The sequence below is a fragment of the Aulonocara sp. 'chitande type north' Nkhata Bay genome, linkage group LG14 (assembly GCF_057382095.1).
Source record: "Aulonocara sp. 'chitande type north' Nkhata Bay isolate Kocher_YH1m ecotype deep benthic linkage group LG14, A_spYH_male_GT1.1, whole genome shotgun sequence".
In the NCBI taxonomy this organism is placed as follows: domain Eukaryota; kingdom Metazoa; phylum Chordata; class Actinopteri; order Cichliformes; family Cichlidae; genus Aulonocara; species Aulonocara sp. 'chitande type north' Nkhata Bay.
Window position 1 is genome coordinate 5,234,779 of NC_141357.1, and position 16,778 is coordinate 5,251,556.

Consider the following 16,778-nt stretch of genomic DNA (forward strand, 5'->3'; position numbering starts at 1 on the left):
GCGTCGTCTGTATTCATCCTCTGTGTTTCTCCGTGAATCTTCTGTGTACTCAGCATTATTTTGTGTTTCACCGTGTCTCTCTGCTCCTCGCCCCGTGTCCTCCTTTTGTGTTAGTTTTCCCAGTTTAGGTTTATGTTCAGTTCTGCACGCACCTTGGTTATTATTCACCGTAAATAAAACTCACTTGCACCTCCGCCACTGTCATCCCGGAGTTTGGCACTTCAGCGCGCCTGGCTGTGGTGAGTATACAGGAAACTGATCGTGTTATTTCTGACTTTGTACTCTGGGGCTGAGTGTTTCGTGACAGGGGATGGCACTCCCAGTGATTTCCCCACTTTACCTGCTCCATGTCTGTCAGTACAACCTGTTCAGCCATCAATTCAGTTAGCTGCTCAGCAGCCATTAGCTCAGTCAGCCTCTCAGCCACCATCACAACTAGCATCATTACAACCTCTATGGCAGTCCATAGAGCAGTCAGTAGCACAGTTAATTGCTCAGTCACAGTCGTCGCTTGCCCCTCTTCAGGAGGCTGTGCCTACCCCGCCCATTTTGGACTGTTTTTCTAGTGCTCACCTTGAGCAGAGAGACAAACATATTAATACTGACATAATTCCTCATGAACTGGCTAGTTTTCAGACTGTTACTTGCTCCAGGGCCTCCCCAGAGGCTGAATTGCAGCCCTCACCTGACTCTGGACCCCTGGAGGCTAAGAAGCCAGTTGAGGACTGCACCCGGCTGTCGCTGCCTGAGCAGGGTCAGTGCTCCGCGCAACTGCAGTCTTCCTTATGTGTGCCAGGGGCCCACGTGCCTACTGGTTTTGCTCTGTGTGTGCCAGAGACCCACAAGCCTGCTGGTTTTGTTTCGTGTGTACCAGAGGCCCACGTGCCTGCTGGTTCTGTGACTGTTTTCTCTGAGGGGTCCGAGGAACTGCCTCAGCCTGCTGCTTTTGCTGGGGGGGCCGAGGAGCCCGTCCAGCCACCACCTGCGGCTCCCACGCCGTCGCCTGCAGCGCCACCACCTGCGGCTCCCACGCTGTTGCCTGCAGCGCCACCACCGGCGGCTCGCACGCCTGGTCCAGCCTCCGTGCCTTCATCCTCGTCTGGTCCAGCCTCCGCGCCTTCATCCACATCCACGCCTGCAGCGTCAGCCTCATCGCCGCCTGCAGCGCATGTGGTGGCTGGACAGGCTCCTCAATCCCCCCCAGCCTGCAGCGTCAGCCTCATCCACGCCTGCAGCCTCATCCACAGCGTCAGCATCAGCCTCATCCCTCACAGGTGTACACACGGGTGCTCACACACACAAACTACACCCTTTTTAGCTCCAACCTTAAAGCACACTGTGCGCTGTTGATCTTACGTGCTGCACAATAATGTTTAACACTTAGTATTTACTGTTATATTCCCATAGATCAGCATGATGTTGTTTATCCCTTGTTAAATGCTTGTTTTCTTTTTTCTTTCTCAACAGGTGATCCAGGTGATTGATATATGTATTTTTGTCTGCTTATTTTGTTGGTTTTTGTTTTTTGCCCTTTATCCCCGTCCCTCTTCTCTGCTGTTTTTTTCCCCTCTTTCTTTCTCCCTTTTCTTTTCCTCATTCAAGTCTGTCCCGTATCTAGCAAATGAAAATAAAAAATAAAATAAACAATAAAAGGTGAATCAAATAGACCATTACGGCAAGGCTGGGATGGTCCATTTGGTAAAGTAAATCCGTTGGGCATCTTTCTTTGCCTTTAGACAATAATTCTGATGGCAAAAGAGCCAAACGGGACAGGCAAAAAAAAAAAAAGAGAGAAAAAGCAAGAAAAAGAAAGAAAAATCACCCTCATCCACATCATCCTCGCCTGCAGCAGCATCATCATCAGCATCTTCCTCGCCGGAAGCAGCAGCATCAGCAGCATCATCATCAGCATCATCCTCGCCGGCAGCAGTATCATCATCAGCGTCATCCCCGCCTGCAGCTTCAGCGTCAACTTCGGCCTCGTCTGCAGCTTCACCTGGTCCGGCTTCAGCCTCAGATGCAGCTTCAGCCTCATCCTCCTCCTCATCCTCGCCTGGTACTGCCGCTGGCATGCCGCCATCCGGTCCGTGCCTTCCGCGTGGCCGGCCTCCGGACTTCTGTTGCCGCCACCGCCTTCCGCGTGGCCGGCCTCCTAAACTGTTTGCGTGCCGCCACCGCCTCCCGCGTGGCTGGCCTCCTGAACTGTTTGGGCGCCACCATGACTTCTTCACGGCTGGCCCTCTGGACTGTCTCATCCTGGCCTTCTGTGCTATCGGCCCCCGGGCCGGCCACCTGAGTGTATGTTGTGGACGTTTTGTTTGGGACTCTGGGGCCTCCGTTTTTGGTCCTGGTCCTGGTCTTGCACCAGTCTGCTATTTGGATCCTCCTTCTCACCTCCGCACGACTGCTGCCCCAGTCGCGACATATATATTCTGGAAAAAAGAGCAATAGGAATCAGAAATCCCCTTCAAGTAAACCATTAAATCACCTTTTTATTAAACTAAACATTCTTATATTTAAATACTCATTTTACCTCAGAACTGTACAAATAATTTTTTTTTTAAAAAGCAAACAAATGCCCCACAATATTCATAACTTGTTCAACAAGACCAAATCATCAGGACCTGTGAGGTATCCCTATGTTTAGCAAGCTGATAGTAAGGACTAATAAAATATATCATAGCATTACAGCCACTGGAACTAGTGTAACAATTGTGCAGATGAAGTTAAGAAAAAGTACATCAACACATAACTTTGCAAATTTGTGAACAATAAATTGCATGACTAGAGGAAAGGTTTCTGTCAGTGATTGGTGCAGTCTCTTTGTATTCTAATGATGCATTGTCTTTAGTGTTGTTAATCAAGGTTAGAGTAACACAAGTTCAAAGTATTATGTAGTATTATGTATTTGTCACATAGGTATGATTCCATATAAAACATTAACCAAACATAACTAAGTTTAATAACAAATATAAACAGATTATTTTCACAAGTCACAGTTGGCAATGTGCCCCCGTCGAGACGGCGCATTAGCCCAGGGCACCAAACAGGCTAGGACCGCCTCTGGTGGGCAGCGACGTAGAGAAGACTGTACAAAGGCTCCCCCAGAAGTCTAGATCAGACATAACGGGAAACTGTTCACCTAACGTTGCCCACGCACTTAAACAATAAAGCGGCTTTCCCGGATATTAGCGTCTTCTGAATTACTTCAGTTTAAACCAGCATAATTTTGAGTTGTCTCCTTGTGTTTGCTAAAGCAAGACATAGCAGCCAGCCTAGACATTTGCTAGCATTCATTTAGGGAGCGAGTAATCGGCTCATTTTGCAAACATGTACAAACGCAGAAAAAATTATTCTGAAGTTCAACCGGAAACACTTTTGTGTATCTCGTTAACGGGTGCACGCACTTTAACGGTGGTAGCACTCGCGCTCCATCCTCTCTGACAGCCTCACAAAGTAGGGTTCCATCCTCGTCATGGCATCTGAAGAGCTCGCACGAAAGCTGCAATCGCGGCTTTCTGCTACACAGGAGGCCGTACCGAGGCCCGAGCCCGAACAGAGCCCTGTCCGACCCAAACCGCAGGGGTCAGATGCTGCCTGTGGAGATTCATCATCCGAGCTATCCGCCAAACTGACGCGTAGGCTGGACATCAACGAGGGCAACGCTGCACCACGAGCGACCCGGGTCTTCAACCCTTACACCGAGTTCAAAGAGTTCTCCCGCAAGCAGATTAAGGATATGGAGGGAATGTTCAAGCGGTAAGACTGCACCAATTGTTTGTTTTGTCTCTTTAAACATGGCAGTCACGGCTGTTGTTCTCAGTCGCAGAGAATGGGGGCGAACGAGCGTGCACGGCTGGATCATGAGATTAGCCAAGGTGCAGGCTGGCTGTCATCGTGTCGACTGATTTAGCGCCTCTGTGCAAACACTCTGCACGTTAAACCGGTGTCTTTGTAGTGATGTATCGTGCTCAGATGGAGGACTTCTTAAGGTCAGTGCCGCTCCCTCGGGAGACGACACACTGACGCCGAACATCTCCAAAGATGACATAAATAAACAATGCGCTTTAGGCACAAACACAGTATGCCAGAAAAATTAACGCAATGGAGCTAAAAGCCCGAATTAGACAAAATGACAGGGGATCATTTAGTGTGTGGACCCTTCGGATTTTTTGACATCTTAAAATGACACAGATGGCTCGCTGTGTGTTATCATCCTGTATAATTTAACTCCTATTAAAAAACGTATTTTACCTGTTTTTATGAATCTAGCCTGGCCTACCCCTAGCCTGGGGGTGGATTCGGTTGTTTCCCCCCGCTTTCTTTGGGTTACTTTATTAATTTGTGCCCTGATAATCATATAGGGCAGCACCTAAAATTGGTGTAACTGTCTCATTCTTCTTCAATAACAAATTATCAAAGTATATTAAATAAACTAAAGGTTCGTGCAGTATTGTCTGTAGAGTCTTGTTTATTTTATATTAAAAATGCGATTCATTCTGCTCATGCTACTTTTCTCCTTTGTTCCCCATAGATGGCAAATGACAATAATTGTCACCTATTAGTTTGTAAACTGTTGTTCTAAAGTTTAGAAGTTGGTATTTCTGCAGTGTCATTATGTTTTGAAAACAATAAAGGAGTGGATCTGTCTATGAAGCCTCACACTTACATTACAAATGACCCATGACTGACAAGGCAGTTTGCATTTAGTGGTTGTGACTATAGTCATTTAGTGGTTTATCCATATATTTTCTCCCAGTTCAGGGTCATGAGCCAACTGCTATAGGGCAAGAGGCATGAATTGTCCTAGACAGGTTGTCAGTCTGTCTTATTCTTAACACAAAGAGGCAGAACCACCAATTAATATAACCCCACTAACTACATGTACAGTCCCGATCAAAGGTTTAAGACCATTTGAAAAATGGCAAAGAAATCATATTTTTTATGGTCAGTGTTGGGGAGTAATAGAATACATGTACCGGTGTTACGTATTTAAAATACAAAATATGAGTAACTGTATTCTGTTACATTTACCGCTTAAATTGTATTTAAGCGGTAACTGTAACGGAATACAGTTACTATGTTGAAATAAACTGAATACACAGGGGTCTTTTCCTGTTTCATATGTTAGGTTATCGCCTCTTTATCCCCTCTCTAATTTTTGTAATTCCATGCATTGCTGAAAACCCAAACAAAACACGCAATAAGAGGCACTAATGTAAGTGTTCTGTTAATGTTGGTGGTATCAGTTACACAATGGACCCAGAGCCAGCACAACAGAGCTATCAGTGCACGGGCAGGAATGCATTTCTTACTTTAAAATTCCGACACCACTTCACATTTAAAGAACAAAGGAATGGGCAAAATCTGACCGTGATAACTATACAGTACTTACTGTACAATAAACAAAGACAAGACAAAGTGGGTTGTGCAATAAGTATTGAATACCAGGTTCAAGTTATTTTCAGGATATTGTAGACAATGCATAGACAATGCAAAATGTGCAAATATAGTATAATTTAGATGTGTGTTCAGTAACTATGTGACTGAGTGTGCAAATAAGCATATTGTTCCCAGGTCCAGTTTATAGTGGATTTGTGAGTCTTTTGGTGAGTATTTTAAGGTTTTTGTAAAGGTGTATGTGTATATCAGTCCTTTGGTGGTAGTGAGTTGAGGGCTCTGACTGCTTGGGGGAAGATGCTCTTGCAGTGTCTGGTCGTTATGGTTTAAATGCTGCGAAACTGTCTGTCAGATGGAAAGAGGGAGAACATGTGAGGGGGTGGAAAGTGTCCCTTTCTATGCTGTTCGCACGTCGGATGATGTGTTTGTCGTAGAGTTGGGTGGGAGAGGGCCTCCAGTGATCCTCTCTGCTGTCCTCACTATCCGCTGCAGAGACTGCTTTTCAGTGAGGGTGCAGTTCCCGTACCAGATAGTGATGTAGCAGCAGATGGTTTCTCAATGGTTTCCTGGTAAAATGATGTGAGATCAGGGAGACTGGCCTTCTTCAGTGGCCTGTCAGTTAGGAAGTCCAAGATCCAATTGCAGAGAGTGGTGTTTATTCCTAGTAGGTCCAACTTCTTTACCAGCTTCTGGGCAATGTTGGGGAGTAACGGAATACATGTACCGGTGTTACGTATTTAAAATACAAAATATGAGTAACTGTATTCTGGTACAGTTACAGTTTAAAAGGGTAGTATTCAGAATACAGTTACTTTGTTGAAATAAATGGATTACACGGCGGTCTTTCCTGTTTCATATGTTAGGCTGTCCCCTCTCTATTTTTGGTAATTCACCGCCGATGGAAACCCAAACAAAACACGCATTAAGAGGCTCTAATGCCTGTGTCTCAATCTCGCGACCCACGTCACCTCTACTGCGGCCCACATAAATGACGTGAAGAAATATTTTTAAAATAAAATAAATAAATATTTTTATTAATTTGAAAAATTATTTAATATGAAGGCAATAGGCAGAGTGTTACAGGCATAGCCCTAAAAAATGTAGCCTCGTGGGCAGTGTAGTCCCTGCTGCAGAGAGAATGGACTGCCATACCTGTTATGTGTCTGTGAGCGCGAGGGAGGGAGAAAAAGGAGAGTCGAAATGAGTACAAGTTGTCACTGACCAGAAACAGGAGAGGGAAGCATGTAAATATAATAACAGCCACTGCAGCCAAAAAGAGTGCCTGATGAGCCCAGTTGCAAGTAAGCTATTAAGACTCGACTGTACACTGTGTTTGTGTTTTCCTCTGAAACAATAAGTTCCATTGGAGCAGCCTTTCAATGCCGCTCTCTGTCTCTCGCTAGCAAAGTTGAGCCAGACAACAAAGTAAAGCTACTTTTCAGCTATGAGCCGACATGGAACCCGACATATTAGCCAGAGGTCTTTACTAAGGTTTGGAGCTGCGGACCTGTTTTATATACGTGTGGAATAGTTTTCTGTACGAGATCACTGCAAAAAGTGCAGCCTTACCTAATGTCCACCCTACTGTTACTCATTTATATTAAGATTTAATCTAGCTGGTATTGGTATGGCGAGTATCCTTCAGTAATAGTAATAAATCACAAAGCAATAGTACATTCATGTAGTTGTAAAAAGCTTGATAATATATTAAGTAATCCAAAGTATTCAGAATACATTACGTAACAGAATACGTTACAAAATACATTTTGCGGCATGTATTCTGTAATCTGTAGTGGAATACATTTTAAAAGTAACCTTCCCAACACTGCTTCTGGGGAATGACTGTGTTGAATGTTGAGCTGAAGTCAATAAACAGCATTCTGACATAACTGTCCTTTTTGTCGAGATGGGAGAGAGAAAGGTGAAGAGCAGACGAGATGGCATCATATATGGAGCGGTTTGGGCAGTAAGCAAACTGTAGCGGGTACAGATTCGGTGGAAGCTGAATTTTCATGTGCCTCAATACCAGCCTCTCAAAGCACTTTGTGATGATAGGCGTAAGTGCCATCGGCCGGTAGTCATTGAGGCAGGACACAGTGGACTTCTTTGGCACTGGGATGATTTTCATGGTTTTAAGGCATGCAGGTACCACAGCTGAGTCCAGTGATGTATTTAGGATGTCCATGAAGATGCCTGCAAGCTGGTCAGCACACTCCCGAAACACCCGACCAGATATGTTTTCTCTAATGGGGAAAAAATTTAACATTGATAAACCTGGTGGTTTCCAACATTACTGGCATGACAAGCAGATCCCACCTGAGATGTTTTCTGCACGCCACAGTGGAGCGGTGTATGGCTGTTATTCATGTGATTTTTCTTCCTCCATACAAGTGTAAGGGATACTCCAAGTTTTGAACTGCCAGCATCATTGCTATGGTGAGAGCAAGAACCTACAGTATCTCACAAAAGTGAGTACACCCCTCACATTTTTGTAAATATTTTACTATATCTTTTCATGGGACAACATTGAATATATGACACTTTGATACAATGTAAAGTAGTCAGTGTACAGCTTGTATAACAGTGTAAATTTGATATCACCTTAAAATAACTCAACATACAGCTATTAATGTCTAAACCACTGGCAACAAAAGTGAGTACACCCCTAAATGAAAATGTCCAAACTGTATCAAAGTATCAATATTTTGTGTGTTCACCAATATTTTCTAACACTGCCTTAACTCTGTTGGGCATGGAGTTCACTAGAGCTTCACAGGTTGCCACTGGAATCCTCTTTCACTCCTCCATGTTGACATGATGGAGCTAGTGGATGGTTAGAGACCTTGCACTCCTCTACCTTCCATTTGAGGATACCGCACAGATGCTCAGTAGGGTTTAAGTATGGAGACATGCTTGGCCAGTCAAGTACCTTTACCCGAAGTTTATTTAGTAAGGAACTGGTCTTTTTGAAGGTGTGTTTGGGGTTGTTATCATATTGGAATACTGCCCTGTGGCTCAGTTTCTGAGGGGAGGGGATCATGCTCTGCTTCAGTATGTCACAGTACATGTTGGCATTCATGGTTCCCTCAATTAACTGTAGGTCCCAAGTGCCGGCAGCACTCATGCAGCCCCAAACAATGACATCCCACCACTATGCTTGACTGTAGGCAAGACACACTTGTCTTTGTACTCCTCACCTGGTTGCCGCCACACATCCTTGACACCATCTGAACCAAATACGTTTGTCTTGGTCTCATCAGAACACAGGTAATCCATGTCCTTAGTCTGCTTGTCTCAAGCAAACTGTTCGCGGGCTTTAGTGCATTAGCTTTAGAAGAGGCTACCTTCTGGGACGACAGCGCTTTGATGCAGTGTGCAGCATATGGTCTGAGCACTGACAGGCTGACCCTCCATGCCTTCAACCTCTGCAGCAATGCTGGCAGCACTCATACATCTATTTTCAAAAGACTACCTCTGGATATGACATTGAGCACGTGCACTCAACTTCTTTGGTTAACCATGGCGAGTTCTTGGCCACTGTGCTGCAGCTCAGTTTCAGGGGGTTGGCAATATTCTTATAGCCTAGGCCAGTGGTTCTCAAACTTTGGTACGCGTATCACTCGTTGTACTTGGGCTACCTGTAGTGGTATGCGGGAAATCTTAATTTGTTTTATTTAAAATTAAATAACATACAAAAAGGTATGCAAAGACGACACGAGAATTCCCGAGGCTCTTCTGGGAGCCGGAGTCGACCAGAAAACATCTCCCGAGTGTGAGTCGGGCAGCCTTTCCTTATTCCTTTGTTTCCCTGGGCATTAAAACTGCAAGGTGGCAGACAGCGCTGTGCTGCAGCACCAAAACGCTGGTAAAAATACAGTCCTTTTCCGTGGTGCCGCCATGCCTCGATCCCAGCCACCATCGATGAGTTGGGGGCCCCCAGGAGAATCAGTGGGGGCACGGAGATGCCGTCGGTGAGTTGGGGACTATCGCCTGGATGCCAAAGCTCCTATTAGCCTGGAGAATGTGATCCCCTTCTTCTGCGAGTGAGCGGTAATCCGTGGCCAGCAGCGGGGAGTTGGCACTGGAGCTGGCAACTGTCAGAGGAAGAGATGAGTGAAGAGGAATCCGCCGTCATCCGTTTCTAGCAAGGACAGAATGCTCTCCATGAGCTCGAGAGAAGTGCCATCACCCAGGCCAGAGAGAGAGAGGAGTTTCTCAGCCCTCTGCATCGGAGAGGAAGTAGCACTGCAGTAGCAGTGCCTTGAAAGTGGTGTAATTTCCTTGGTTGGGGGGATCCGGGAGGAGGGTCATCACACGGCGGCTGGACAGTGGATCCAGCGAAGCCACCACCCCTCAAATAATTTGGGGTCCTTAGGGGCTAAGTAAAGCGCTATACAAATACAGGCCATTTACCATTTATTTTACCAAATTATTATGCAAATAGGATTTTAGTGTTATAAACTTTATATAAACTTTACATTTTTTGTTTTCAGTTAAACTCATATTGTGTATACACACAGGGCTCCTTGAATCACTGATATCAATCTCAGACACCTGCCATAATTAGTTTGTCATGTGAGCCCAATTAAAGGAAAAAATCACATTATTAAGCTGTTAAGATGTTTCACGTTATTAAGCATGCCACAGGTTTAAAAAAATATGGGAATAGAAAAAGAACCTGTCTGTTCCAGAAAAGTGTCAAATAGTGCAATGCCTTGGAGAAGGTATGAAAACATGAGATATTTCACAAAAATGTAAGCATGATCATCTTACTGTGAAGAAATTTGTGGCTGATTCAGAGCACAGATGAGTTTGCATAGATAAAGGCATAATGAGGAAGGTTTTTGCCAGACAAATTCATCAGATTAAGAGAGCAGCTGTTAAAATGTCATTACAAAGCAGCAAACAGATATTTAAAGCTGCTAGTGCCTTTTGGAGTCCCATGAACCTCAAGGTGTAGGATCCTCCAGAGGCTTGCAATTGTGCAACCAATGCTCACAAGCAGAAACGGTTGCAGTGTCCCAAAAATACATGAAGATTAATTTTCAATTTTCAACAACCGCTTGTATAAGCTAACAGCTTATGCAGCTGATGTTAAGGTAAAGTGTCCTAAAAGTCACACTTTTTCTCTGACAAACAGTTTAATTACATTGTCATACTGTGTGAGTCTATCAATGTTCAATGCACTTCAGTTCCATTAATGCTGGCCAACAGCAGCAAAAATAGCAGCACTTACAGACAGAAAAATTCAAGATATCCTCAGCAACCAACCGTCACTATCACTTTCATCAGACAGAAGTAATCTTCACTGATTCATCGATTCTTAGTTTTACAGCCTCTTCCAGAGTTAAAAAACAAAAACCCTGGATACCTGGCATATTGATAGCTAAAGTAAACAGGCTACACTCACTACAGATGAACAGCAGCCAGAGTTTTTGAGGTGACTCAAAAAACCTAAAATAATGCAAAAATATTTAACTGGCACATATTAGTTTTATCTGGATTTATTGCTAAGCATTGATATTAATTCAAATAATTTAATATTACTGGTCTCTCATGACTAAAACACATTTGTCCCATAGCAGCCACTGCAGCTTGGTTCATACACTTGAATTAGGAAGGGTAAGATAACAGAACTCAGTTAACTGTAATCTACTGATGTAACAGATGTAACAGGGAGATTTTACACACTGTCATTCAAGAAAAGTGATAACATTAGAAACCTGAAATTTTATATAATTCATATTAAGTTTGTCTCATACATTTTACAGATGCAGATTTTTCTACAGATTTACACAGATGCCAATGTAAGGATACGCTTTTGAGAAAGTGTAAGGACATTGCTCCTTTTTATCCTTCAAGCTTGCACTTTAGCTTGCAGCACCAGTGGTAGAATGGATACGGCATTTTTAGAATAATTAACTGTTGATATTGTCTTGGATCAGATGGCCTCAATCCCAAACAGAGCTACTGCTGATGATGCACTGTATGAGCAGAGCAGCATCTGGAGAAGCTCTTGGTGCTAGGCAGCATGGTGATGCAGATGTTAGAAATGCCATCCTGGTTTGAACTAAAGCTGAGGCTCCTGTACCTGCATGGGTTTGCTTCAGGTACACCGGCTACCTCTCAAACTCTGAAGACATGCACTTGTGACTCTAAACTGGCTGTGGTACAAATGTGACTTGTGGTCAATAAGGCTGGAAAATTGCTATTTAGAGGTAAGTATATTATAGGTAGGCCCCAAAAAGTTGATTTTGTTCATCTGGATGTAGCGTAGAATCAACGGAATCAACTTTTTGGGATTTCCTTACCTGGAGGATTGAGCATAGATGAAGAAATTATAGGCAGGTGTTTTTCAAGTACCATTACAGTAGCTTGTTAAATGTTTATTTTTAAACAATTTTTAAGCTGTATTCTTTACAATGAGAATGAGACTGCTGTCACATAACAAAGTAAACACTGGATTAAAGAGATCAAAAATATATTCACAGCTTTATAAAATCTGTGGTTGGTGCATCCCTAACATACTGCTGCTTTTATTCACCAGTGCTGTTACTAGTTGACTGACTTTGAGGATTTTCTTTTTAATTTTCCTTTTCAAAAATTGTTAAACGTTAGGTGCAGATATGTTTTAAGCTGATTGCATTGAACATTTTTACATATGGAAACATAATGACTGTGTGAATTAAATGTGGTGCCTTCATACTCCCAGCTGACTGAATCTGACATTGTGTGGGTTTCATGGCTTGTAGGTATGACACTGGGAAAGATGGCTTCATCGACCTGATGGAGCTAAAGCTGATGATGGAGAAGCTGGGAGCTCCACAGACTCACCTGGGCCTGAAAAATATGATCAAAGAAGTGGATGAAGACTTTGATGGCAAACTAAGCTTCAGGGAGGTGAGGAAGTAGTGCAAACACTTTGGGAATTGCTCCAAACAGCCACATTTCAGATAGAAAAGCTGACCCATCACAAAGAGATGTAGCAACTAGTCTTGGTTGTTGTGTCCTTGGGCAAGACACTTCACCCGTTGCCTACTGGTGGTGGTCAGAGGGCCCGGTGGCGCCAGTGTCCGGCAGCCTCGCCTCTGTCAGTGCGCCCCAGGGTGGCTGTGGCTACAATGTAGCTTGTCATCACCAGTGTGTGAATGGGTGGATGACTGGATATGTAAAGCGCTTTGGGGTCCTTAGGGACTAGTAAAGCGCTATATAAATACAGGCCATTTACCATTTAACTAGGAATTTCTTTTTTTTCTACTAATTTCTTAGTAGAATAAACAAGGGGGGGAAAAGTTTAAAAGTAGTTTAAAACTAAGAAACACTCAGATTTTAATGGACAATGCCAAAAACTAATAGCAAAGGCATTTAAAATCGTTAATCAAATTCTTCTTAAGTGTGTGATACCTCGTATCGTGCATTATGAACATTGCACCTTATACTCAATTCAATTTTATTTATATAGCGCCAAATCACAACAACAGTCTCCTCAAGGCGCTTCATATTGTAAGGTAGACCCTACAATAATACATACAGAGGAAACCAAACAATCAAATGACCCCCTATGAGCAAGCACTTTGGCCACAGTGGGAAGGAAAAACTCCCTTTTAACAGGAAGAAACCTCCGGCAGAACCAGGCTCAGGGAGGGGCGGACCATCTGCTGCGACCGGTAGGGGTGAGAGAAGGAAGACAGGATAGAAGACATGCTGTGGAAGAGAAACAGAGATTAATAACAAGTTTCATTCAATGCAGAGGTCTATTAACACATAGTGAGTGAGAAAGGAGACTGGAAAGGAAAAACTCAATGCATCATGGGGAGTCCCCCAGCAGCCTACGCCTATTGCAGCATAACTAAGGGAGGATTCAAGGTCACCTGGTCCAGCCCTTTTTGCTTTACCAAAAAGGAAAGATTTAAGCTTAATCTTAAAAGTAGAGATAGTGTCTGTCTCCCGAATCCAAACTGGAAGCTGGTTCCACAGAAGAGGGGCCTGAAAACTGAAGGCTCTGCCTCCCATTCTACTTTTAAATACTCTAGGAACAACAAGTAAGCCTGCAGTGTGAGAGCGAAGTGCTCTAATAGGGTGATATGGTACTACAAGGTCATTAAGATAAGATGGGGCCTGATTATTTAAGACCTTGTATGTGAGGAGCAGGATTTTGAATTCAATTCTGGATTTAATAGGAAGCCAATGAAGGGAAGCCAGTAGAGGAGAAATATGCTCTCTCTTTCTAGTCCCTGTCAGCACTCTTGCTGCAGCATTTTGGATTAACTGAAGGCTTTTCAGTGAGTTTTTTGGACATCCTGATAATAATGAATTACAGTAGTCCAGCCTAGAAGTACTAAATGCATTACCTAGTTCGTCAGCGTCATTCTGAGATAGGATATTTCTACTTATAGAGATGTTGCGCAAATGGAAGAAAGCAGTCCTACATATTTGTTTAATATGTCCATTGAAGGACATGTCCTGGTCAAAAATGACTCCAAGGTTCCTCACAGCGTTACTGGAGGCCAAGGTAATGCCATCCAGAGTAAGAATCTGGTTGGATACCATATTTCTAAGATTTTCAGGGCCGAGTACAATAATCTCAGTTTTATTTGAATTAAGAAGCAAAAAGTTAGCGGCCATCCAGGTCTTTATGTCTTTAAGACATTCCTGCAATTTAACTAATTGGTGTGTGTTATCTTACTTCATGGACAGATAGAGCTGGGTGTCATCAGCATAGCAGTGAAAATGTATACTATGTCTTCTGATGATACTGCCTAAGGGAAGCTTGTATAATGTAAACAGAATTGGTCCTAGCACTGAACCCTGTGGAACACCATAATTAACCTCAGTGTGTGAAGAGGACTCTCCATTTACATGTACAAATTGGGGTCTATTATGTAGATATGATACAAACCACTGCAGCACAGTACCTGTAATACCTACAGCATGTTCTAATCGCTCTAATAGAATATTATGGTCAACAGTATTTAACGCTGCACTGAGGTCTAGCAGGACAAGCACAGAGATGAGTCCACTGTCAGAGGCCATAAGAAGATCATTTGTAACCTTCACTAAAGCTGTTTCTGTGCTGTGATGAGCTCTGAAACCTGACTGAAACTCTTCAAATAAACCATTCCTCTGCAGATGATCTGTTAGCTGTTTGACAACTACTCTTTCAAGAATTTTTGATATGAAAGGAAGGCTAGAGACGGGCCTATAATTAGCTAAGACAGTTGGGTCTAGGGATGGCTTTTTAAGTAAGGGTTTAACTACTGCCGGCCTGAAGGCCTGTGGTACATAGCTGATTATTAGAGATTGAAGCATTAATTAATGGCAGGACTTCTTTGAGCAGTTTTGTAGGAATGGGGTCTATAAGACACGTTGATGGTTTGGTGGAAGTAATTATTGAAGTTAACTCAGAAAGATCGATTGGAGAAAAAGAGTCTAAATATCAATGGTACTAAAGGTAGCTGTAGATACATCTGTGAGATGATTATGGGTAATTTTTTTCTCTAATGATTAAAATTTTAACAACAATGAAGAAAAACACTTAAACTGATTTTTAATTTATGAAAACATGTTATTACAAAAGATGTTCACATATTACCGTATTTTCACGACCATAAGGCGCACTTAAAAGTCTTAGATTTTCTTCAAAAAGTACGGCGCGCCCTATAGCGCAGTGCGCCCTGTGTGTTGTAAGGAGGACATAGTAGAGAACACCATGAGAACGCTAAAGGGTGAAGTGTGGGCGCAACCCTGAAAATGGCAAAGAGACACGCTTACGAAGCACAGTTTAAACTGAAGGCCATCAGCTACGCGGAGGAACATGGAAATCGAGCAGCGGCGAGAGAATTTAAGATTAACGAATCGATGGTTCGCAAATGGAGGAAGCTAGAAAACAAGCTCCGGCAGGTCAAGAAAACGCAGCTGAGTTTCCGCGGACATAAGGCGAAGTGGCCCGAGTTGGAGGAAAGACTCGAGCGGTGGATCATCGAGCAAAGAACGAGCGGGAGAAGCGTTTCGACGGTCACCATTCGGCTAAAAGCAGTTTCACTTTCACTTTTTATGAAACGGTGCCATTTTTCCATCCGGACCAGGACTACGGTAGCGCAGCAACTTCCAGCGGATTATAAGGAAAAGCTGGCCATCTTCCGCTCCTACTGCAGCAAACACATCGGCGACAAACACATCCAGCCCAGCCACATCACAAACATGGACGAGGTCCCGCTCACTTTTGACATCCCGGTGAGTCACACTGTGGAGAAGAAGGGGACCAGCACGGTAGCGATACGCACAACGGGGCACGAAAAATCTTCTTTTACTGTTGTGCTTGGCTGCCATGCTAATGGACAGAAACTGCCACCTATGGTGATTTTTAAGCGAAAGACTTTGCCTAAAGAGAAGTTTCCAGCAGGAATCATCATTAAGGCAAATGAAAAGGGCTGGATGGATGAGGAAATGATGAAAGAGTGGCTGAGGGAGGTGTATGTAAGGAGACCAGGTGGTTTTTTCCACGCATCACCATCGCTCTTAATCTGTGACTCTATGCGTGCCCATCTCACAGCCGATGTGAAAAAACTAGTGAAACAAATGAACTGTGAGCTTGCTGTCATTCAGGAGGCCTGACAAAGGAACTCCAACCGCTGGACATCGGTGTGAACCGCCCGTTCAAAGTAAGGCTGCGAGCGGCCTGGGAGCGATGGATGACCGATGGAGACCACAGTTTCACCAAGAGTGGAAGGCAGCGCCGGCCGAGTTACGCCACAATTTGCCAATGGATTGTAGATGCTTGGGCTAACATGTCTGCTGGCACTGTTGTTCGAGCTTTCGCAAAAGCCGGCATCATTTCCGAGGAGCCGCACGGCACGGAAAGTGACTCTGACAGTGAAGAAAGTGAACCTGGCATGTTTGATGGAGATTTAGCGCAGCTGTTCAATTCAGACACAGAGGATGAGGACTTCCATGGGTTTGATGATAAAAATGTGAGTACCAAACTTTGTTTTGCTCCCGCTTTATTTTTAAATACGCATACGGTACTTGTATGCGCCCTATAATCCAGTGCGCCTTATGTGTGTGTTAAATACAGTAATGGCACACATAACTGAGACCGTGCCTTTTAATACAGTGCGTCTTATGGTCGTGAAAATACGGTACTGAAATATGACAAATGAGCATCTAAATAAATAAAGCACAACTGAAAGGTGTGGCACATTGTGCTGTGCATTACTAAAATTGCACTTATCTATAAAACTAAGCAGTTTCCAGGCCATCTGGTAGATGTAATCTTACCTGCATGTTCTGGGTCTACCCCAGGTTCTCCTACCAATAGGACATGCCCTGCCGGAACACCTTACCCAGGAAGCGACAGCCTCACTGGCGCCATATCTAGA

General features: G+C 43.8%; 1 protein-coding gene across 1 annotated transcript in view; it reads left to right on the forward strand.

The window, feature by feature from the left end:
• The first annotated feature begins 3,391 nt into the window (after nt 1-3,391).
• The window catches only part of efhd1 (EF-hand domain family, member D1), a 28,955-nt gene continuing 15,568 nt past the window's right edge, over nt 3,392-16,778 (forward strand). The window contains exons 1-2 of the mRNA XM_086260678.1: nt 3,392-3,759; nt 12,153-12,300. Coding sequence (XP_086116804.1) covers nt 3,476-3,759; nt 12,153-12,300 — 432 coding nt within the window. The 5' untranslated portion in view covers nt 3,392-3,475. The remainder of the gene's footprint in view (nt 3,760-12,152; nt 12,301-16,778) is intronic.